The sequence below is a fragment of the Pezoporus occidentalis genome, unplaced genomic scaffold (genome assembly GCF_034315485.1).
Source record: "Pezoporus occidentalis ecotype Australia unplaced genomic scaffold, CSIRO_AGI_Poc_V1 ctg187, whole genome shotgun sequence".
Taxonomy (NCBI): domain Eukaryota; kingdom Metazoa; phylum Chordata; class Aves; order Psittaciformes; family Psittacidae; genus Pezoporus; species Pezoporus occidentalis.
Window position 1 is genome coordinate 1,882,837 of NW_026913715.1, and position 23,267 is coordinate 1,906,103.

The window sequence follows — 23,267 nt, forward strand, 5'->3', positions numbered from 1 at the left end:
CCGTGAGGTGGCTCCTCAGTCCTGAGCGGGTGCTCCTATGGCAGCCCGCCAGCCGAGCATACCAGTCTGGATAAACACCACCCTCGCCGCGCTGTTCACCTTCTACCATCCACCTTCGGTAGCGCGCTCTTGCATGGGCAGTTCCTGTGTTGGTCGCAGCTTCTGCTGAGCGTACTTTGGTGGTTGTTTTAGCAGAGCCATTTATGATTATACATGCTCGTTAGGATGACAGTGATGTCTGCAAGTCCTGGCACCTCTTCTTGTTCCATAATGCACCTAAAACTTGAAAGTGGCCTCTAATTGAGTTCTTCAAGCCTGGCTGGGCTCAGACTGTTGCCTTGATGTGGGAGTGGACTGAGGCATGAGCAGCAGATGACCTCGATTCTCTCTACACAGAACACATGGGGCTGGCACTCTGTCATTCCTACCAGACAGAGGTACTTTAAGGCTTGTGCACACACCATGGTCTGTGCTTGGAGAACAGAGTCCAACTGCTTCTGTGAGGTGGGCAGAATAGCCCTGTGAAGGCTCTTGCTGGAGATCAAATAGCTGGTTTAGTACAAAGGTTATGGTGATTGCTACTTTTGGCATGTAAATAACATCTTCCCCCGCAGAGATGCTGGAAGGAACCCAGGAGCACTTGGAGCAGCCCCCAAGACCCTGGGAGGAGCCCCAGAGCATCAGGAGTGACCTGAGAGGACCCTGGGCAGACACGTACATGGCTCATCCCCCACACTGGAAGCCAGAATGCAGGAGGTTTATGCAGTTTGGTTTGAGATAGCTGAGTAATGCACAGGCTTTAGGGTCCAGATTTATCCCACCTAATTATAGACATTGATTTCAAAAGCTAACTCGGGGCTGTGCTCATACCAGAGTCAGCGGAAAGGGATGGCTGTGCCCATTCCAGCTCTGCATAGCACTCTTAACACCACCTTTCTGCTCTCTGTAAAGGTGCTTAAAATGACCAAATCCAAACTCTCAGTATCTCTGAGGTATCAAAGGCAGCCAGGATGAATCTGGATCAGACTTGCTGAAGATTTCATACAAGGCTGTAATCATTCAGTAAAGACAGCTTTTCCTCCAGGATGCAACGCCGTCCCTTCAGAGTAACATTAAAAAGGAATTCTGGCTTATTCCTAATTACAAAGAGACTGTGGAACATCTTGTTTGTGTTTTGCTGTCTAGGAAAGCACACTCAGCAAAAATTCTCATTGAGACATACTCAGAACAGCATTAGCCAGCTCCTGTGCTCATGGAAAACCATTCCCAGAATGGAGCAGGGAGAACCACTGCAGGGCTGGCTGGAGGTTTGCTGGTACAAGCGCTGCTGCAGTTAATGCAGGTATAGTTGTGGTTTGTTGCTTTTTTCAGCCAGGGCCAGCAAGCACACGACTGTGCAGCAGTGACAAGGATCTGCTTCCTTAATTTATTAGACATTGGGAACCTTTATAGCCAATGCTTCTCACTGCTTGTGCTTCAGCCTGCTCTGCTTTTAATGTTAGGGCAGCTGCTCTGTAATGTGTAGTGAGAAATGGTTGCCACCCCCAGCGTTCCCAGTGGCAGCAAAAGAGTGGAAATACTCTGCCCAGTTAAGACTTCCAGTATCTATCTCCAAAAGGGTGGCAGGATCACAGCCAGCAGGGCAGGGGATGTACCCTCAAACTTTGCTCCTGTGGTCCAGCCTCCAGAGGTTTCCCTGGGAGATGCAGCACCTGCAGACCGATGGGTTAGGAGGCATTTCACATTATTTGTGCAACATTTCCTTTTGCTAATTCCACACCAGTCAGTGAGTACTTGTATTCTTGTGTTCTTGGCTACACGCAGATCCACAGGAAATGACTATTCTATTTTAAATACTTTTGTGTTTTTTAAAATGGAAGTGAAATGCCAGTTCTGAGCTGTCTGTGAGGAGGAGCACAGCCAAGCTGCCAGGAATCTCCATGGAGAGCTGCTGGAGCTGTGACTGTCTTACCCTGTGACTTCTAATGCTGTGGCAACCCAGCAACCGGATTAGTGTGTAGCCGTAGGTGAGCTAGGGAATAACAAGGCAGGTTTCTGCCAGGACCTTGTCTCACATGAAGCATTCCTTGAGAGGCAAAGCTCTGTATGAAACATTGACGACTGGGCAAATCTGGGGATCAAAAAAGAGCATTCCATGGTCCTGCCTGAGCTCAATGCTGAAGTGCATTCCTGGTTCTCTTTGGTTTTAGAGGCACTGCTGCACATTGCCAGCTATGGTTGGAAAGCAGTTGGGGTAGCAGAGGAGAGAAGAATCCTACCCATATGGGAAAGTATGTGGCTCCCACATCGTGTTTTCATTGCTTTTAGCTGGTATTTGATCCTTTGAGAGCTCTCCTCAAACCCTGCTGCAAGTGCAAGAAGGTTTTACCTCATTCAGGTGCATCTGAATTTCCCAGCTGGAAGTTCACTGTATCAGGTAATGGCTGGGATACTAGAAAATGCTAGGGATGAGTATTACATGGCCAAAGTTCCTGGGTATAATCCAGCAAAAGGCATGGTAGTGGAGGTAAAACTAAGATGGAAATTGCATTTCCGTTTTGTTGAACTATATATTAGGTTTTTTTTTAACTTATTGTTTTGTTGATTTTTTAAACTCTTTACTGCTGTCAGCATGGAAACAGATTTTACTGCAAATACAGTTGTTTTGAGCATAGTGGGGAGATACTTTTGAGTATTGCATTCTCCTTTTACTGAACCATTGCATGGAGCATACAGAGAGGATCCCTCCTCTCAGCAGGCAAGCAGACAATGGCTGTGATCCTTCTCTTGATGCTTACCCAGCATGATAGCAGTCTGTGCCTCTGAATAAGTATCCTGGTCTAAGCTCAGCCTAGTACCTGGGGCTGGCAGGAGCCCAAACAGAAGTCACAGAACTAATTCTGTTTATACAGGTAAAATCTGAAGCTCTGAGTTTGAGAGGGACACTGCAGAGTGTATGTGAGTAGAAGCCTGCCTCCAGAATGGAAGAGCTTATGGTGTTGGAGTCGTCCCAGGTTTATGACAACACTTATGACCTGGGTAAGTGCAGACCTTTTGTCATTCCAGTCTTTCTGATTGTTACTTCTAAGGATAAACAATACTTCATTTCTAGAAACTATTGCTCTCAAAAGAGCGAGGTTGTTGAAGGTGAGGGACTGCTTCCAGAGAGTGATGGGTGAGAGGTGCAGTGGGTGGATTCCTGCTTGAGAAAAGTAGGAGCAGCTGAAGGGGAATGAGCCACAAGTCCCTCTGGGACAGTCTTGTCTCCAGTGATTAGCAGCAGTTGCCAAAGAACAGGGCAAACACGTATGGATGTGGCAGGTTGTTCAGGCAATTCTTTAGCCACAAGCAAGTAACTTTTGTTTAATACCCCCAAAGGATTATTATGAATTTATCTAATCACCTATTACAGCCATGTAAACTGTTGGCATAAACAACCTCCTGTCACGATGAGGCCCATGGTTTAACCACACCCTGTGTGGAAGAAGAACTCATTCCATTTGGTTTGATGGTTTCTACTGAACTCCTCAGGTCAGAAGGTGGCTATGAGCCCGTCACTTCAAAGCTTGCACTCAAGAGAGTCGTAACCACTGTCAATGATTACCATGGAACAGGAGGTAATACTAAACCAGCTTGTACTTGACATAAGGGTCAGCATTAATCAGCAGTTTACGTCTCCTTTATGATTAAATCCAGTGAACTTTGAACACTGTTCGCATAGAGTTTCCTTCACTCAGTCCCACAGCTCTGTGGCTGTGGCCGGTGATGAGCCCTAGAGGCAGCACCTTCTTTCACTCAGGAGATCTATTCCTCTGGAGAATTTCCACCAAGAAGTGGTGACTAATTCCATCGTGAGGTGCACATATGGTGACACCCCCTTGCTGTGAGCAAAAATAAGCTTTCCTTCACACAAGATTTTATCATTCCTTTCTATCTCAACCCCCCTCTTCTTCATTCCCAACGCAGTCCTCTCTCTATTGGGGATTATTCTTTCTCCCTCTTGCTTCCAGAAATGTTTTCATCCACACTCCATGCTAGTGCCTACCTCCCTGCACAGAGGCTGCCTTCCACTAATGCTGTGGCTTCTTAAATCACTGATCAGTGCTGCTCTCACATCCTACACGTAGACAGCTTCCATGCTACAATGTGTCTTTCATCTGTGTCCGCATCAGAAGTCTCCTTGACAAGTCTCCAGACACGCCTGCTTGCTCATTTTCATTTGTGGTGGGACCAGCTACTCGCTGCGTTGGGGATTTCCTGAAGCTTAAGGCGCTATTCTGCCGTTCTCCCTCTTGTGACTAGTCCCTGTCATTACACGCTCAGAGGAGCAACAGCTCAACGTTCTGTGTTGATCTCACTTGATCAGGGATCTAAAAGCATCTACTGCAGCGAGGCTCTGACTCTCTCGTATCGAGAGCATGGTGAAAACCAGGTCAAAGACACTTCTTATGCCGGGTTTCCACTGTGCAAAACTTCAACTTGCCTGGCTTTGATGGATTATCACAGAATCCCAGCCTGGTTTGGGTTGGAAGGGACTTTAAAACTCATCCAGTATCAACCCCTGCCACAGGCAGGGACACCTTCCACTAGAGCAGCTTGCTCCAAGCCCCTGTGTCCAATCTGACCTCGAACACTGCCAGGGGATGGGGCAGCCACAGCTTCTCTGGGCACCCTGTGCCAGCGCCTCAGCACCCTCACAGGGAAGAACTTCTGCCTAAGAGCTCATCTCAGTCTCCCCTCTGGCAGCTTAAAGCCATTCCCCCTTGTCCTGTCCCTACAGGCCCTTGTCAGCGCCTCACCACCCTTATGAAAGGACTTTTACATTAGGAGATATGTGGCAAAATTGGGGTTTTACTGACCCCAGTATTCATCTGGGCTTGTTCTGATAGCATTTCCATCTGCTTTGGTGTGTTCTGAATTAGCTCTTGAAGTAGGAGTGACAGTCCATGAGGTAGCATATAAACATCATATGGCTTCCTACTTCTCTGGAAGATACCCAGATACATGATCATAGTTATGGTATAGTAACAAAATGAAATGTTCTGATCAGTCTCTAATCCAGCCATTCCAAAAGGTGTTCTATGGTTAGATCTGATGATCTTTTCTGAAGTCTTTTCCAATCTAAGTGATTCTATGATTCCATTCCTTTCCTATTCTGGATTTGCTCCACCAGTGGTTGTGGATTTTAAGTTATTTCATTATTGTTCTAACTAAACTGAGTGCAGTTCCTGGTGCTATACATCATTTCTACCCTTGCTATTCCAGAGGCCTTCGCTTAACTACTGAACTGGATATCTCCACATCTCAGGGAGAGGAAGAGTTACAGTCACTGCGTTACTAATGGAAAGCTGGAGCTCAGCCACGTGGCAAGTTTTGGAAGAGTCCTTGAAGCGTGAATGACCTTCTCATCACTCACCAAGATAAGCCAGGACGTCTGTGACAGCACTGGGTAAGGATTCCAGCCCTGTGAAATCCTGGTGAACTAATCCATCTGTAAGCATCCTGTGAAATACCTATACTCAAAAAGCAAAGTGGTGAATTCTGTACTGCAGAACAGGACTGCAGGCAATAAACCATTATTTCTCTCAGCTTTCATGAGAATTCATTGAAACAACCCAGGGGATGTACTTTTGGGAATCCATGATGCTTTGGAAATGGTACAAGCTGGAAGAAAGACAGGACCTAATATACTCCAAACATGCCTAAATGAAATTTAGGCTGCTGTAGCCAGCAGCATGTCACATAAACTAGTGTGTTTCTGGAGCTAAAATAGTCAAAGGGCTTTTCTGGTGTCATTTTTTATATCTAATGCTTTTGATTCCTTCTTATTGGTACTTGTCAACAGCAGGAGAACTGCAATTACACATGAGCAAACATTATTTGCCAGAAGAGCTCTCCAATGGTTCAGCCTGAGGGGGTAGCGAGGCAGCTATGCATAAACATAAAGAATTTATGGACAGATAGAAAATCCTCATTAATAAGCATTTCCACAATTGCATTGTTACCAAAGGGCTCAAGCATCTTCATTTCAAAGTCAGTGAGTTAATCTAGAATCTCATTTTAAGTAGGTCTTCTCTGTCCAGGTAATCTGGGGGTTAATTCTGCAAAGCTACATAGTGCTAACATGAAGAATCTGCTTCCATAGAGAGCTGGGAGAAAGGAATATCTTTTCTTAGTTTCCATTCTTCTCAAGGGTTCCCAATTTTGGGTTATATTTTGCCTTTTTATGACTAAAAACACACTTCAGGGATTTAAAAATACCAATCTAGCTCATAGTCTGCTAAATACATCTGTAAGTGGGTTTTCTTCTGCCAGATAGGAAGAGAATGATATGCACCATCAAGACTGCCCAGCCCAAGCCCAGTGCACTGGGAGCCCTTATGCTGGGGGCTGCAGCTCGAGGTGGGCAGCACAATCATTACATGAGAACTCCTGCCCCTGCCTGTCCCCACGACCTGCCTGCTGGAGGAGGCAGTAGTGTTGGTATCTGGAAGGAGAGGTGGGAAAGGAGAGAGCGGAGCTGCCACCTGCAGTGTGTGAACAACCGAGGAAAGAACTTCAGCCATTGAAGCATCTCACTGTGCCTTTGGTGAGAACAGCAGCTTTTAGGTCAAGACTTTAAGATCTGCTTGAAATCAAGTGGTTGTGGGTTGTCTTTGCACTGCAGTGCACTCAGTGTCAAATGGTGCCTCAAGTATCATGGATTTAATGGGTCCAGTTAGGAATCTGTATGTGCCATCACTCAGTAGAGCTCAGGACAGGGCTCAGTACAGGCAAAACTAAAGTGTTGGAGGACATGCTGAGCTTCTTGTCTAATTGCTCACTTATTATCTACGTGGAAGACCCAAAGCTTCTAAACAAGGGCTTGGGGAAGTTGGCAGCCAGTGCCCTTTTCTCTTGGAGCCTGTGATCTAGTATCCAAAGTCAAGAAGTTGTAATGACTGAGCAGGCCAGAACACCCAGTCCTGGGGTTCCTGGCATCTCACTGGCTTATTTCCATTCCTGACAGTGGTAGGATTCCTTTGGGCAGGTTGCACATCTCCACAGGGAATCCCACAGTTCTCCTGTGTGCTGACAGGTCACAGAGCCAGAGCTCTGTTAAGAATTGCATTTCCAGATACGGGACAAATGAAGTCTCAGGAATTTTCCTGGTATCACTGATTCCCTGATAACCTCTTTTGTTTTCCTATGCAGGCTTGCCTGAATCCCTCCTACCTTCTTCAGATGGTTGGAGCAAAGAACACATCAAAGATGTAGACATGTCTTTCATCAACTGAATACCAGCAGCCAGGTTATCTGAAGTCATTTTCTGTCTGCCTTCCACTGGGGAGAAAGTGCCTTCAGGGTATCTCATTGTGTACCCCGAAAGTACACAGTAAAACAGCTCTGGAGTAAACAGAGGCAAACCCAGCACCCCCCATCCTCCTCACTGGGACGTGCTGTATGCACAATAACACCCCCCTGTGATCTCTTGCCAAGAATAACACAGACAGTCTATTAAAACATCTTTAATAGCATGATGTAACTAAAAAGATCTAATGTGCAACTCCAAGAAATGAATATGAAGTTCATTTAAATCTCCACACCCCTCTGAACTTGACTGACAGGTTCCAAACCTTCATTAATGGCCTGAAAATTTATGAATGCCCCAATATTATGGGGGTGTCCATGTATATGAGTTGGGAGCACAAGGAATTAATAATCAGATTTGAAAGGATTTGGGTTCCATGGTAGCTTTAAAAATCCTGCCAGGCACATCATTATATCTGTGAGCATTTAAATTTCTCTTTCAAGTGTTCTGAAATGAGCTGGAGACACTTGTCCTTTGGGCTTTTAGCAGCCTGTTTGTTGCTTTCAAGCAGAGGTGAACTCTGAGTGCTTTAGTCAAAGGACAGTGTTTGTCTGAATTGATCCCTTTCTTCACAATAACACAGAGTTTATACAGTGCCTCAGCTCTTAGACAAGCAGGGCATCTTGGAATGACTGCCAATGCCCAGAGGAAACTGGACTGTTGGATTATAAAGTATATCTAGTCACAGACTAATATGAAAGTCAATTAGGAAAGGTCTTCTTGGGTCTGCTCCTGTCTGAGGGACAGTGTTAGATGAGCTACTGCCCTTTCAGAGTCAAGCAGTTCAGTGCAAATGACCAGACTGGTGATCCTCAGCCTCCCCTGCACCTTCTTTTAGCAGATGTGAAATTAAATGTGTTAATTCAAGTCATAGAATGGTTTGGGTTGGAAGGGACTTTAAAGATCATCTAATTCCAAGTCCTGGTTAAAGATTTTAAATAGACAGTGTTAACCTTGAGTTGCCATGACTCAGCCAAGAGACTGGAACTCAGCTGCCCTTTGTTTTTCCTTTGATGCTCTGTGCATTTTGTAGAGGCCAAGTGTAAAAAGCTTTGCTTTTGGAGAGTTCTTGAAGGGGCACATAGATACCATCACTGAGATAGAGCAAAGACAATCAGTAGAGGCAGGCAGAAAACCCCTGCTTTTTCTCTAGAATGTGGGAGCAAGTTGCCTGTTGCGTTCTGACTGTATTTAATGCTGTTCCAGTCTTTGCTGGTGGCAGTACTGCAGGTGGTGTCTCTCTTGCCACAGAAGAGGACACAGCACTTTCTTCAGACACGTCCTCTCCTGATTTGACAGTGTTATTCAGTATTAAGTCTGTATTAGTTCAGGGCCTGACTGCCCAGAGGCATCATTCCATTACATTGACATGAGTAATCCCAGTTGCAGCCCAAGCAAGATCAGTGCAGGCTGCCTCATTTGGATAACGAACAGCTTGCCATCCACCAGGAATCACAAGTTTCCTGTAGAGCAGGATCCATTGTCTCAAAGTATGGCAGTGCAAGTGCTAGCAAGTTGAAGTAAGCCACTGAGGCTCTGGGAGTTCTGCCGGAAAATCACTTGTATCCTCCAGTGACTTACAGTGGTGTGGTTTCTGTATGTGCCCTATGAACTGCCCTCTGGCAGAATTATTGAGTCCCAGAGTAACGGTCAGATGTCATCAAAGACACTGCTGTTCCTGTTACTGAAGCTGTTCTCCTTCACCATCACTCGGTATGAGATGCGCATGAAAGAGCCAGTGAGCAGCACGACAAAGAGGATGAGGAGCAAAGACCAGACCCCCGGCTCAATCCCCTTGAGAAAGCTCGGGCTGTCCTGGGGGATAGTGTTGGTCAGACTCAGCAGGTATCCCAGACTCCAGCCAGAGGATCTATCACCCATCTATTGAAAGAAAAAGGAGGAGAGGTGAGAAGAGGAGACACTCTGGACCTCAACTGTATTTCTGTGCACAGGCCTAAGGCCTCATATACTTTATTTGAGATTGATCCAAGGATTAGGTTTGAAATGAGAGGCAATCGCACTCCCGGTGCCCTGAGTGAACTAACAGGCCTTCATTACCCCAGCCAGCCTCACCTGACACTTCCGCCCCCCTGCCTCTGCCCGTGGGCCTGGGAGCTCCATTTAAGCTCTGGCCTGGGCAGCCCCTTCTTCCCTGAGCTAGGCTGTAGGTGTGTGCTGTTCCTTTGCTTCTTGCTATCTGGTTTTCCCAGGTGGATCTTAAGTCTTTAGTTCTGTCTCTGGCCCTGTTGCCACCTCAGACCTATGTTACAGGCTTCCTAGACTGGGCTCCCTGGATGTGCCCTGGTCCTACCTCCTTACCTTGCCTTAGCGTGATGGCTGACTGAACTGCTGTCACTGCTGCAGCCCTGCTCACTGGGACTGTGCTTTGCTGGTGAGTTGTGACAGGGTCTGGGAATAGGCTTTCTTTTCATTTGTGAAGGGGAGAACCTGAATCCAATCCTCCTTTCCTTAGGGGCTCCACATCCTGAAGCAATTTCATACCTTGTAAGCCAGTTATAAAGCCTCACTGGTATAAAGAGGTAGGGCAACATCTTTTGGCTCAGAAAATATCAGCAGCTTGTCCTTAGCATAAAGTGTCAGTCAAGCAATGTCTGCCTGTTGGATACAAGCTCTAAAGGATAACACTGCTTCAGGTAGGGTTTTGACCCATCTATTTTTCAGAGAGGACAGTGCAATCTCTAGATTTCTGTCACTGTCTTTCTTGCTTATCACAGTTATGAATTTATTTTGCAAAAGCATCTTGCTGGAGAAACCTGGCTGGTTTGGGCTTGCAGGAATGGGAACAGGTTGGCTTTGCTGAAAACACCCCTCCCTTGTAATTGGAAGTACACACTGTAGGTAACTGACCTTCTTCTGGAATGAAGTCCAGACAGACCCATTGAAGTCAAAGGTGTATCCCTTTGTACTGAGGTGAAAGATGAAGGCAGACACAAGGCAGTAATCTGCAAGTGTATCCAGGCTTGTCTGGGACTCCTTCAGCAGCTGGTGTCATTTCCAAAAGAAGATGAGGAAAAAAATAAAGCAAATATTCAGTAGCAGAATTTCAGCCCTGCTATAACCTCTCCTTTCCTGCTCTGGGGTGACCTGTGGGACTGCAGGAAGGCTTTGTGTCCTGTGCAGACTGAAACCATGTTTCCTGCACCTTCTGGAATGCGGTCTGGGAACTGGTGTCATCTCTGTGTGCCTTTGTTCCCATCTTATTAAAGCCCAGGCAGTTCAAGAGCAGCAGGGCTGGCAGGCAGGTCTCCTGCAGTTGCCTTGCAGGTGCACTGCTTGGTATGATCATCTGCTCTCTAATTAGGTTGAGCTAATGCTGCAGCCTTTCTCTCAACAGGAACATGAACAAGATCTGTTTCTTCTGTCCAGAAGAGAAAGTTTTAAGAAACAGCTTTGCTACCCCATTAGCAAACTGTCCAGTTTGAATGTTACTGTGGATGCTGGTCAGTGTAGGCACAAATGAGTGTGACCTCTAAGCCATAAACTGAGGGAGAGAACTTGCAACTTTTCCTTGGCTTGGCCTGCATGGACCTAGGTGAAACAGGAAAGCTGCTGGCATTTGAGTGAATGTTCCTTGTGCTTAAGGAGAGAAGGGTGATGTGCTGGAGTGAGTAGACAGCCTTCCTGTTTACTCCTTAATATGCAGCAAAAGCTACTTGTGGCTTTTCATTTAACTCAGTCCAGGTGTTACCAGCAGCTGGGATTTGAAAGAAAATAAGGGGAGCCTGTTTCCTCAAAGTGAATATAAACCAGCAAACAGGAAAATTCAGGTTTTTCCTTGAGGGAGCCAGTCAATTAAGCTCTGTCAGTCTGAGCCCTATGGGGTTTTACAACAGCCTGTTCCTTGCTTTGCACTCTCCTTGCACACTGAGTTATTCCAGTTACCTCATTGATGGACATCCCACAAAGCCTGTTGACTGCCTGACCCAAGTCAGGAGAGGGCACAGTTTCTCTCATGAAGTCCATGGCCTCAGAAATCACCTGCAACAGAAATAACCATCAGGTCACACTGCATTTTGCATCCTCACATCACATACAGTGCCTGTAGGAAAGAAAGTGGCAGTAGCTGTGGGGTGTGTGGCCAGGGTGCCCTCTCCATGTGCCTGTATTGGTGGTTATGGTGTTTCTGATGTGTGCAAGGACAAGCAGACCTGTTACTCTCTGGAGATAGACACAGGACTGTTTCTAGCTTTTGTGCCCTGCCTGGATAAGTAGACTAGTCCTTCTGCTCCTTGGCACTGTGTCCATGGGAGGCTCTCAGGAGCAGGAAGCTGAGGAAATGTTTGTAATTCCTCCCTTGAAATGCACGCAGTTTGTCCTGGGATCTTGAGCTGGTCCTGACTTAACAACCCAATGACTTTGGATGCTAGATCCAGGGTCTCAGATACAAGGATGCTTGTGGTGGAACATGCCCAAATGTTTGCTGAGGAAGTGGCAGAAGATCTTCAGCTTCACCACAGACTTCATGTGAGCAGACCTGCTCAGCAGGAGACTCTTGGCTCTTCTGTTGCTGCTGGCTCTGTGGAGCCCCAGCATTTGTCTTGCAGCAAGCACTGCTGAGACATGGATGAGCAAAGCCCTGTCACAGTCACTGGTGGGAAGCCTGTGGTCCATATTTGACCAGCTGTGTGTCAATGAGGAGGAGAGGGCAGGAGAGCACATGTAGAGCATTACCCAAAGCAGAGGGCACAGTGTGGCAGGTCCCACTGTACTTCTTAATGATCAAACTGGTCCCATGGCATGGATTCTCCACACCAGTTGCCTACCCCAGTGTAGATGAGAACTCACCAGAAACCTGGTCCGGAGAGGCTTGAAGACTCCGCTGAGGGAATGCTTGAAGAAGTTGCAGGAAGAGGAAGAGTTGAGCAGGCTCTGCACGAGCCTCATGCAGGCGGTGGGATTGCTGGAGCCGGTGATATTGAAGACCTCAGGGCCAGAGATGTCTGATGTGTCCTCACTGACAGCACAAGGCCCAGCATGCACTGATTGCCACTGCACTTCCCGGGAGTAGGAGATGGGCCAGCAAGGATTAGACACAGTTTTAGCCCCTCTCTGATCCTAGAGGCAGAATAAAACAAGGACAGAGGCAGCAAGGGAACGGGCTGGCATCCCAGGGCTTCACGAAGGAAGACAAAATGGGACAGAGTGAAGAATGGTTTTCCTCTGCCACCAGGGTATTGTAATGAGCAAACAGGCTGCAAATGTTTGCAAACCTTGTCTCAGGCACTCAACTGGAAGTCCCAGACCAATGCAGCAGCCTCCCAGCTCCCGCAGGGTCCAGGCAAGCTGCAATGACTGGGCCTGCTATGGGAGGCTGAGGAGTCCCAGTGCTACCTGCTCTCCCTTAAACCAGAAATACAGTTTCAATGGATCCTGTACTCTTTCTAGTTGCAAGAAAGATGCTGTTCAGGTCCGCCATCCAGATGGCTCAACACCTCAAGAACCAGTGTTTCTTATCAGGAGATAAGGGGAATGGCTTTAACCTGCCAGAGGGGAGACTGAGATGAGCTCTTAGGCAGAAGCTCTTCCCTGGGAGGGTGCTGAGGCGCTGGCACAGGGTGCTCAGAGAAGCTGTGGCTGCCCCATCCCTGGCAGTGTTCAAGGCCAGGTTGGACACAGGGGCTTGGAGCAAGCTGCTCTAGTGGAAGATGTCCCTGCCTATGGCAGGGGTTCGAGCTGGATGAGCTTTAAGGTCCCTTCCAACACAAACCGGTCTGGGATCTCTAGGAATTCTCAATATAACTGCGGTGAAGTGGGTCTCTATGTAGGACATTCAGGTCTCATATAAGAGGTGTGGTTTAGAGGGGGGCAAGTGGATGGGCAGCAAGTAGTTTATTTCTGACAAAAAAAAAAACAGGTTTGGTGGAGACTAAAGTGATTCCTGACTTTGCATCAGATCCTGCCTCCTGCCAAGTATAATAAAGTTTGGAAGAACCAAAGGACCTGTATGTTTTCCAGATGAAATAGTGCTCTTTTAAAGATGCTTCAGGGTTTAAGTCAGCAAAGGAAATACCCCAAATGGAAGGTCCCCGTTGGTTCCTGGGTGCTGCTGTTCTTCACCCTGAAGGTGATCTTAGCACCTCTGGAGAGCAGTTTTATGCTCATGTGTATTAAGAAAGAAGCCAAATAGAGCCTGCAAGTAGGAAACCCCTGAATGGGTGCCTGTGTGTCTGCTTGGAGGGCATTGATTCAGGCATAGGGAGTATGTTCTACCCATGCATTTGGCTTTTTTAAAGTATATGCAAATTCCCTGTGTTAAAGACAGTGATTGACATTTTGCCTGTTAGAAGCTACACCTTGTGCAACTTTTATATAGTACTGTTGTAGTCAGGAACCCTGCAAACACCCTCTGTTGATACTCACTTGAATGAGCAGAGCGAGTAGCCTGCTGCGGAGCTGGGCTGTGCCGTGGCAGGGGCAGTGATGAGTGTACACTCTGTGTGTCTGACCATACAGCTGCAGCTTCACCTCCTCTGTAGGTGCCTGGTTCTCCTCTTCCACCTTGGCAGTGAGCAGCGCTGAGGTTCCTCCCACCAACAGGACTCCTGCCATCCCCTTCCCGGAGGGGACCAACTGTCCTCGCCAGTCGTACTGACCCAAAAGGAACCAGAGAGGTCAGTTCTTAAAACATCTGCATCTGGTCACAGTCACAGTGCAAGCATTAGTGCACAGAGAGAGAAAGCTCTTTGGTGCAGTACAGCCCAACTTCTTGTTTTGCCCACAGGATATAAGGATGCTGAAGTGGTGGCTTGGCAGGGAACAGAGGAGCCATTGAACAAGCACTGCCATCTGCACTGAGAGCTCCCCACAGCCAGTGAGAGCAAACGGGGCTCAGCAAGCAGTGGTCTTGGCAGGTAGGAGCAGGGGAAAGAAGAGAGGGTGGTGGAAAGGAGGTTTCTAGGTGGGAAGGTATGGGCTTCAAGTGCTGCCTTGGTACTAAAGTGACCCTGCTGTCAGATGAGCCCGGATGTTTCATCTCCTGCAGTCTTGCAGAAATGATTTTGGGGATGCTGAAGTTAGCAGTGCAGGCAGGCAGGTTTACATGGGTGGAAATGCTCTGCCCTGGCTGGGGGAGGCTGTGCTGGAATTTGCTAGCAATTCCCTAACCAGTGCATGCTTGCTGCTGGTAATCAGAACTGCCTTTCACTTTGCTGATGTGGAATCGCTTGGCCTAACCTGCCTTTCTCCTGCCCTTTGAGTTCATAAGAAGAACTCAAAGGCTTTGGCTTGAGGGGACAGCAAGGAAACTCCTGTGTATTCTTTCTGTTTAGCAAAGTGCCTTCTGAATACTGACCAGTCCCCTGTGCTGGGGACACTCAGATTTACTCTCACTGGCATCTCCATAAGAGGCTTTTGCTTTGGCAGCAAGACTGCTTCTCTGTCCACCATCCACAGGATATCCTGTGGGACTGCTGGTCTCCAGGGGCAATGCCACAAACAGCAGCAATGCCTGTTTGACAGTGGTGCTGAGCTAGAGCTGCAGGGACTTGGAGCAGTGGAGTTGTTACTGACACCCCAGGGCCAGGTTATGCAAGCATGGGATGTGTTGTCCAGGAAGTCTCACGTCTGTTAGGGCAACTGTGTGAGTATGACCATGACAAGCTATATTAGAGCTTTAGTCTTTCATCCTAGTTATAACCATCTCATACTCTGTCCCCCAACCAGCTGGTGCTGGATATAACCTTCCTCCTCTGAAAGGCAGTGCAAGTTGTGCTTAAGCATTGTTTAAGCTACAGGATTTCAACGTACATACATGTCTGTATGGCTCTTTGCTAATGGGAGTTGTTCAGTTCTCTACTCCCCAGGTAGGATTGTCCTTTACCTTGAAGAAGTTCTCCAGGACATAGTTAACAGCAACCCAATTGAATGCTTCCTTTTCTGGACTGGACAGGATTTGTGCCCCCTGAAACTTGAAAGGAGATGACTTCAGGGCTGCAAGGAGACCATCAGAGAGGATGGGATGGGTGAGGCTAAACAGAAAAGAAAAAGGCACATTTGTTGCTGCAGGACCCTGCAGGAGCAACCTGCATTGGAGGCATAGCTGCAGGGCTTTTGCTGTGCTCCTGCTTTGGGTAGCAGCATGGAGACAAAATGACAATCCCACTCCTGCTGCTACTTCCCTCTCTCTTCACATGGCACTAAGGGTGAGAACAGCAGAGGGGTGGTTTGAGCACTTGTGCCACCATTCGAGAGCTTTGTACCCTGTGCCACTGAGAGAGTCCTGTGGCCTTGCTCCCCTGACCAGGTCCCCTCCAGGCTTTACTTTTCCCCAGTGTCTAAAGCTGATAAAAGTCCCAGTAATGAGGTAACTGAGAACAGGATCCACAAAAGTGTGTATGATGAGGTGGATCTCCCCACCACCATTCCCAGCCTGCTGACAAGAAGCACCCCTGCAAGCCCAGGTGGGCTGTCACATAAACTTCAGCTTCCACACTGATGGGTGTTTTCCCAAGCACAACTGTGAAGGACACAACACAGACTGGTAGCAATAGCAAGACTGTCATCCTCATGGCTGCTTGGGGGGACACTGTGGACACACAGCCGCAGTCTCCTGGGGTACATCAGGACCTGGGGAAGGTTTACCTGGCTACCAGGCCAGGGATGGAGCACTGCAGAGCAGGCAGGCTGGCATGCAGCCACAGACTGATCCCATGGCGTGTGCTGATGGCTGGGGATGGGTTTGCAATGTTCACTCACTTCAATGGCCTCGTGCTGGTGGTTGCTCCCAGGTAGAGTGGGGTTTGGCTGTGCTGCTCTGCTGGGATCTCTTGCTGGGCCCAGGTCAAACAGGGCTGCAGGCTCTCCATGACTTTCTGAGGAGAATCTGCGTAATTGGAGACTCCCAGACCTGAGGACCAGGGATAAAATTGGCATGTTCTAAGGAAAGGCATGGAAGAAGTGTGAGAGCTGTTACCCAGGAGGTTGCTATCCTAGGGCATGGCTAAGGTCAGGACCTGCCACAGGTGGAATGGAGTTCCTCCATGTACCCATCCTGCTGAAATATGGTACTGGGAGGGAAACACGTGCATGTAAATCCCAAATCACACTGAGAGGAACCTAGCTCTGCTGCTGAGATGTCCTACAAGTGACCATTTATCAATCAAAGGGCAGTTCAGCAGCTGAGGCCACAAGAGGAAAAAATGTGGCTTTAGCCACTGTAAAAGATAAGGAAAAGGACATGCTGCCATGCAGACAGAGCTGAGGCTGATGTGTCACCTCTCTCCTCCAGCCACTTCCTCTTGTGCCGACAAAGGTGGCTTCTGAGCCACCACAAGACACCTCTGCTCTAGAGGAAGCTGTTGCTGCGCAAACAGAAGCTGTGTGCAAGCCCTGCCTCGTCTTTCCAGCAAGATTCAATGGAGTCTTACATGCTGGCTTTGAACTACTACCCAGAAAGAGCTTCACTTCCCCATCCTCTGCCCATCATCTTCCTGGCTGTGTGACTCCCTGCTTTGCTTTCCTGGGCCCTGTGTAGGGCTGAGCTGCAGCTTGTCTGCAGCTACTCCAAGGCTGTAGAGGGTGTAGGCAAAGGATGAATTCTCACATGTGGGTGAGAGAGCTGCCTGCACCTCTTATTGCTGCTGCTGCAAACTGCTGCTCTGAGCTGTAGTTGTTGGTTTTAAGCCATCTGGTGAAGGTGGCAGCAGGCAAGGGACATGTACAAGGTTTCAGGGAGCCCTTACTGCATCTTCTCTACATGGTTTGTGTTGCCTACAGCCTGCAAGGGCACAAACCCTCTTCCCTGCTTGCTGTGCAGCTGCCCTCCCACAGCATACTGCTACTGGGAGTTCAGGGTTTCCCAGCATCCTGCTATAATCAGGCTTCAACATCAGAGCAAGATTCAGAGATAGGGAAGGAAAACCCCAAGCATTACTGCATGAAACCTTATCAGCTGGCATTGGCAGGGCTAAACTGGTTCAAACTCGTGAGGAAGACCCCAATATTCTCCAAAATGTGACACCTAAACCCACACTGCACTCATGCTTGTGCTATCAAACCCTACATAGGGGGCTGGAGTCTTTGTACTTCTGTTTCTCCAGAGCTACACCAGCTACACACACTAGAGCCCAGAGTACAGTCAGGAGGAAGCAAAACATCACCCTGCAGCCAGGTTTGTCTCTGTTGCTGTTCACTAGGTGAGAAGCTCAGCAACCTTGGCTGTGCCACTGATCCACATGGACATGGGGATGAGCCCTGTCCCCTCTCTGAGCTTCTGTGCCTGCAGCAGGCAAAAGAAACTGTCACCTGCTGTTGATGTCCAGCTGTGTATGGCTAAATCTGCCCATGTTGAGAAGACTCATGCTGGAAATAAGCAGCTTTTGCTTCACTATCGCCACTGTTTCAGCATACAGCTTGATGATAGAGGAGCCAAGGACATTGCAGTAATGGTCCATGCACAGATCTCTGTTTCTATCCATCCCAAGCCAGTCCCACAGCCCAGCCAGCATGAATCGGACACCTTACCTTGCACAGGACAGGAACTACATTCTCTGATCACCCCGGTCTTATTTGCCTTGGTGGTTGTCCACTGGTAGATGAACAGGTTGGTGCAGGATGGGCCAGCATCCAGAACAATGCCATACTGGAAAACCCCAAAAACATTCCAGATCAACACCACTGAATGTGTGCTGCTTTGTTACTGTAGCATTGTGTAGGTAACCCATGGGCCTGCACTGCAGTGTCTGGGTTAGCTTTTTACATGCAAAGAAAGGGTGAAGCCAGAAGATGATGTGGATTTGCAGGGAACCATCTGCATTTCTGAATATACATGAGGAGCAGCAGGAGTGGAGACACCCAGAAATCCTTCAGAACTACAGTGGTGTGCTGTGTTCTTGAAACCAGGCAGAGGGCTTCCGCTGAGCTTAGCCACCTGGAGCTCAGGAAAAACAGGTCTTAAACCAGTGGGAGATGGCAGTATCCAGGCTTTTGACTGATTCTGGGACTCAGGCTGCTGCTGGATTGGTTTGCTACAGCTTTTGTGCAGGAATTTGAGGGCTGTGGCTTGTTCCTACTTCTGAGGAACCTGAATCCCACATCCCCTTGATGCCCCACTGTGGAGATGGTGTGACATGGGCAGGAGCTGCAGCACACTGGGACCATCCAGCACATACACTGTCCAGTGCAGCAGCCCCACTGAGACCAAGATAGCATCTTGGTGGAAAGAGGAGCAGCGAGCATGGGATTTCTCAACACCTTGTCCACTGACAGTCATCCTGTTACCTAGCAGGGAGGCCAAGGGCTTGCTTAGTCTCTTTGCAGCCCAGTGTCTGGGCTGTTTGCTGCTGACCAAGCTTTGCTGAGCTGCAGCTCATACATGAGGATTGGGTAGTGAGAGGCCACTGGTGTACCCTGCAGTGCAGCTCTGTGGCTGTTCTGGATGTCCTCACACTCAAAATAGCCCTAGTGCTATCCTAGGGTCTCCTCCTCTCCTCCCACTATTACATGACCACAAATGGGTATTTACACAGATGGAGAAGAAACTCATGAGATCTGGGTGGGGGGACACACATGACGACACACATGGTCTAAGCTGTTATCTTGCACAGAAATAGTTGTAGCTGTGACTGAGTGGGAGGAGAAACCTCCCGAGAGGTTTGATGTTGACACCATCAGCAGAGTTTTAGCACAAGACAGAGCATGGCTGCAGCCTCAGAGCCAAGCTGGCTGCCTCTTCCCTTGGGAGTCCAAGCTGCACCAGACACAGTGCCTGGGACTGGAGCTGGAGCAGAAATGCGGAAGGAGGATGGAGCTCCCTGCCTGAGCCTGCTGGCATCTGCCCACATGAGTGACAGCTCCTATTGCTCATAGGGACACGTTGGCTGCTGCAGAAGAGGAAGGAACGGGTGGTGTTGGCAGAGGAACCTGGGGTTCTTCCTCCTTCACAAAAGGAGAGGCTGCTGGGAGCGCAAGGGAGGAGGAAGGATCATGGCGCTTCTGCCCCAGCTCAGCCCCAGGGAAGGACAGAGCACGCAGCAGTAAGGGTTTGGTTTTTTTTTTTTTGTTTTAAATCCAGTTTTGTCCCTTAGAGGAGTGTGGAGGAGGGGCAGTGTCTCTAACCACACAGGTTAACCTGCTTCTGTTTGATTCAACCACAGCGTGCCAACTGCTCCCACCTCAGCAGCGGGTACATCAAGAGGCAGAGCGGATGGGCATTAACCCCCTGGTCACCAGGCAGATCTGACCCTGCCATGTAGAACAGGTTGGCTCTTTGGTTAAAATCAAGAGAGAACAGAAGAGGAGAAGGCATGGAAGATACATAGATATATAGATAGATAGATATAGACATATAAAATATATATAATACATATATTTAATAGAGAAGCAGCAGTTCAGGCCCAGATTCCTACCAACTTTGAAGAGGGATCTAGCTCTTTCCCACCCCTAACACCTCTGGACTCTTGGGGTGGCTTCTGACATGAGCTCCCCAGCCTGTGGTGAGCATCTCTGCTGATCCATGGCCCACATCCAGCTTGTATTTCCCAGTCCAGCCAAAGGGGTTGGTTTGTTTTTTCACTTTGAAAAGCTACAGCATGTTAAAGTATGCCAATCTGTCCTCACAGTCTTATTGTAGTCCCTTCCTCAGTTTGTTTCAGGCTAGTAAATAACTCAGTAGTGCAATGAATGTAAAAAGCAACAAAACACACCAGTTCAAATGCCCAGCTTGCACAAGGAAACAGCAGGTTCTCCTTAAGAAGTGGCCCCATAGGCAAGGAGAAGGTCTTCTGCTTATTGTCCCACTTGATCCCAGTTTGGCCACCCCTTAGGTGGATGCTCTTACCTTGGTCCTGAGAGGGGTGTAGGGCACATCTTTAGTGGAGACGCAGAGCAGCACGATGCCCGTCAGTCCTGCCACGATCACCAGCCAGGGGGGAAGCAGTTCACGCCAAGACATGAAGTGCTTTCTCCCTACAGAGAGACACGAGAGGAAGCAGTGGAGCAGTGAACTGACAGCGGCTACTTCCACAACCTTTAAAAGAGAAGAAAGGCGGAGCTGGGGCCACGCTCTGGGTTCAGCCCAGCCCCAAGCCACAGGGACCACAGGGAGCGATGACTCAAGCAGTTCTCCTTCCATCCCTCCACACAGTAAATACAATGATGGCTTCGTGCCTGTTCCAGTGCAAAGGCATCAGTGCAACCTCGAAACTGCCCCGGGCGATGGGGTTGAGGTAAACAGGCCTGTGGGGTTAACTCAGCTGTGTGATGAGCAGGCAGCAGGCAGAACTCATGTGTTTGGTATTCTGCTCCTGGCAGTGCTAGCTGTCAAAATTAGAAGTGGGAAAACTCCTTATGCTGGGTTTACTTAGGTCTGAGGGCTCCAGGGTGAACCTGGGGTGCTTCTCCACAAGCATATGTGCACTGGGCTGGGGCAGAGCACAGTTCCTGCAGGCTGCTCCTGCCTCATATCAGGTGGCACTTGGGACACGAAAACCCATGCACATTTGTGTTTATAGCTACAGGATACTCTGGCTGGTTTGGCCTTTGCTGTGGGTAGGAGACAGCAGGGGTGCTTGAAACTTCGCCTCCAGAGGGTCAGTGTCAGCATAAGTGTCTGTACACCCTTTCCACAGCCTTTCCGTGAAGGATAACCAACCCCCAGACTTTACAAACCATGTGCCTGCTTTCTCCTTTCTGGTGCCACAAAGACATGTCCCCCAAACCAGAATTCCTGGAGAAAAATGTGTTGTTCCCAGGAGATGGGCTCCTTTCAGCCTGTCCCCATCTGGTTCCAGGGACTGGGGCTAGGAATAAAAGTGCTACTCCTTAAAGAAAAGCTTTTGTGTGTGTGAGCTGGACCATTTATTGGCAAGGCCATCTTGTCCCCCCCAGAGGAGTTCACCAGCCAGGCCTCTGTTTGCAGAACACCTTACTGGCTTTGCAGGGGTATTTGGAGATGCACTTCTCCATCTTAGTGTTGTTTTAAGCAAAGTGCCAGAATTCCCTCCTCTTCGTGCAGACTTTAGACTCCAGTTCTGATTTTGCTGGTCAGTGACTAGAATGCATCTACAGATGTGACAGGACAAGGGGGAATGCTCTTAAACTAAAAGAAGACAGGTTTAGATTGCACATAAGGAAGACTTTTTTGATGATGAGGGTGCTGAGACGCGGGCACAGGGTGCCCAGAGAAGCTGTGGCTGCCCCATCCCTGGCAGTGTTCAAGGCCAGGTTGGACACAGGGGCTTGGAGCAAGCTGCTCTAGTGGAAGCGGTCCCTGCCCGTGGCAGGGGTTGGAGCTGGATGAGCTTTAAGGTCCCTTCCAACACAAACCAGGCTGGATTCTTTGTTTTGCCTGCACTTGGGCTGACAATGCTCTGCTTTGCAAAGGGCAACAGGATTAAATCTCCAGAGTGCTGACAATCCTCATGGCCCTGCTTTCCCATTTGCCCATGAAGACAGGCAGGCTTTCAAGTGCTGCAGTGGGAAGGATTTGCACAGCAGCTCATCTTGCTGCAGTCTTGCAAATGAAATGGTGCCCCAGGTGTCCTCCTGCCTCAAAGGAATGCTGTACATGGGTTGTGTGGAGGTGTTGGCTAATTGCTCATGCCCATGGGCTGCTCATGATAGTTTATACAATATCATAATATATCATCAGAACCAAAGAATATCCAGCAGCCACTGAGGAGCTGCCAGATGCTGCTGTGGTCTGGCCAGTCCTGCTTTGCTCCCATAGAACCCACCCCCATGCCCTTTAATCCATGCAGGGGCTGCTTTGACAGCTGGGACATAGAGACGGGAAACATGGGACTGAAGGGCATTGCAGCAGCCCATGGCTGGGAATAGTGGAGAGCATCTGTTCTGCTTGGATATCCAGGTTTACAGGGGTCTGTCAACAGCAGCCCAACCTTAGAATGGTTTGGGGGTGTGGGGAGGCTCTAAATCCATTAGATTTGACTAGATATTAGTTGCCACTATTAGTTTGCCACTAGATGTGGTGGGAATATGCCAAGGGTGTTTCTGCAGTGGATCAGACTGATGCAGCTTAATACAACCCTGGCGCCTGGCCGCAGCCCTTGTGAAAGACACGGTAAGATTTGTTTCCTCGCTCTGTACCAGCTATCCCGAAAGTACGAGCCTGCAGATCTCAAACCATGAACGGGAAAAGGCCACTTCTCCTTTATGAGGCCGGTTTTGGTTCCATTTCCCCTTTCCATCGCTGTCTGCCAGGGATCAGCCAGAAGCTGCGGCTGCCCCGCAGGGAGGGATTCCCCTCGCCCCGCTGGAACCCCGACCGCGCTGCCCTAACGCTGCTGCCGCAGCAGCGTGCCCTGGGGCTCCCCGGTGCCGGCGGGGGTGCGGGCAGCCCGGGTACCCCGCGGCAGCGGCGGCGGAGCCTTTGTGTGGCGGAACCTTTGTGTGCGGGAGCGGGTTCCGCGGGGCGGGGCGCAGCGCCGGACCGCGCTCCGCTGGGGGACCCGCGGTGGGTCGGACCGCGGCGCTGTGGGAGCGGGCCCGGGGGGGGCCGGCAGCCGCCATGTACGCGGGGCTGCAGGAGCTGGGGGTGGCCAACGGCGAGGACCTGAAGGAGACGCTCACCAACTGCACGGAGCCGCTGAAGGCCATCGAGCAGTTCCAGGTGCGGTGGGACAAGGTGCCCGAGCGGCGGGGCCGGCGCTGCGGGGTGGTGGGAGAGCGGGAGGGCCCGAGGAGGGCTCTGCTCTGTGGGGTTTGTCCTTTCGCATGGTGTTTGTGTTGGCAGACAGAGAATGGGGTGCTGCTGCCCTCGCTGCAGTCGGCGCTGCCCTTCCTGGACCTGCACGGCACCCCCCGGCTGGAGTTCCACCAGTCGGTTTTCGATGAGCTGAGGGAGAAGCTGCTGGAGAGGGTCTCTGCCATCGCCTTGGAAGGGAAGGTCGAGGAGAGGTTTGTTAAGGCGTGCTGGTTGCTCGGAGTGAGCTGGGAG

General features: G+C 49.4%; 2 protein-coding genes and 2 long non-coding RNA genes across 7 annotated transcripts; 3 read left to right on the top strand and 1 right to left on the bottom strand.

Moving 5' to 3' along the window:
• Positions 1-511: 511 nt before the first annotated feature.
• Positions 512-7,556, top strand: LOC134162367 (uncharacterized). Of its 4 annotated transcripts, XR_009964299.1 has the most exons (5): positions 512-1,342; positions 1,881-2,027; positions 2,211-2,291; positions 2,913-3,043; positions 7,195-7,556. It is a non-coding gene; the product is annotated as an uncharacterized LOC134162367 (long non-coding RNA). The 4 variants fall into 4 exon arrangements; XR_009964301.1 differs by having other exon boundaries at positions 1,825-2,291; XR_009964298.1 differs by having other exon boundaries at positions 1,881-2,291.
• LOC134162356 (ectonucleoside triphosphate diphosphohydrolase 2-like) lies at positions 7,494-20,327 on the bottom strand. Its single transcript, XM_062616070.1, has 9 exons — positions 20,148-20,327; positions 17,834-17,951; positions 16,067-16,217; positions 15,192-15,339; positions 13,733-13,960; positions 12,158-12,427; positions 11,255-11,350; positions 10,220-10,354; positions 7,494-9,232 (listed from the first exon to the last, which is right to left on the bottom strand). The coding sequence occupies exons 1-9, from the start codon at positions 20,259-20,261 to the stop codon at positions 9,002-9,004; spliced, it is 1,491 nt and encodes a 496-aa protein (XP_062472054.1). The 5' UTR covers positions 20,262-20,327; the 3' UTR covers positions 7,494-9,001.
• On the top strand, positions 9,394-14,232 carry LOC134162368 (uncharacterized). The gene is made up of 3 exons (XR_009964302.1): positions 9,394-9,743; positions 13,849-13,983; positions 14,094-14,232. It is a non-coding gene; the product is annotated as an uncharacterized LOC134162368 (long non-coding RNA).
• Positions 20,328-22,746: 2,419 nt separating the features above from the next.
• On the top strand, positions 22,747-23,259 carry NELFB (negative elongation factor complex member B; the record flags this gene model as incomplete). Its single annotated transcript, XM_062616087.1, has 2 exons — positions 22,747-22,940; positions 23,064-23,259. Coding segments are annotated over exons 1-2 (298 nt in total), but the record flags the coding sequence as incomplete, so codon positions are not given.
• Positions 23,260-23,267: the final 8 nt, after the last annotated feature.

Bases quoted from the DNA above. Each gene is read 5' to 3' on its own strand.
- LOC134162356 (XM_062616070.1), bottom strand. From the start codon at position 20,261: ATGTCTTGGCGTGAACTGCTTCCCCCCTGGCTGGTGATCGTGGCAGGA. The intron at 12,428-13,732 runs GTGAGTATCAAC...TTCTGCCTCTAG, and splicing joins TACTCGCTCTGCTCATTCAA to GATCAGAGAGGGGCTAAAAC. The intron at 11,351-12,157 runs GTGAGTTCTCAT...TTTCTGTTGCAG, and splicing joins CTCTCCGGACCAGGTTTCTG to GTGATTTCTGAGGCCATGGA.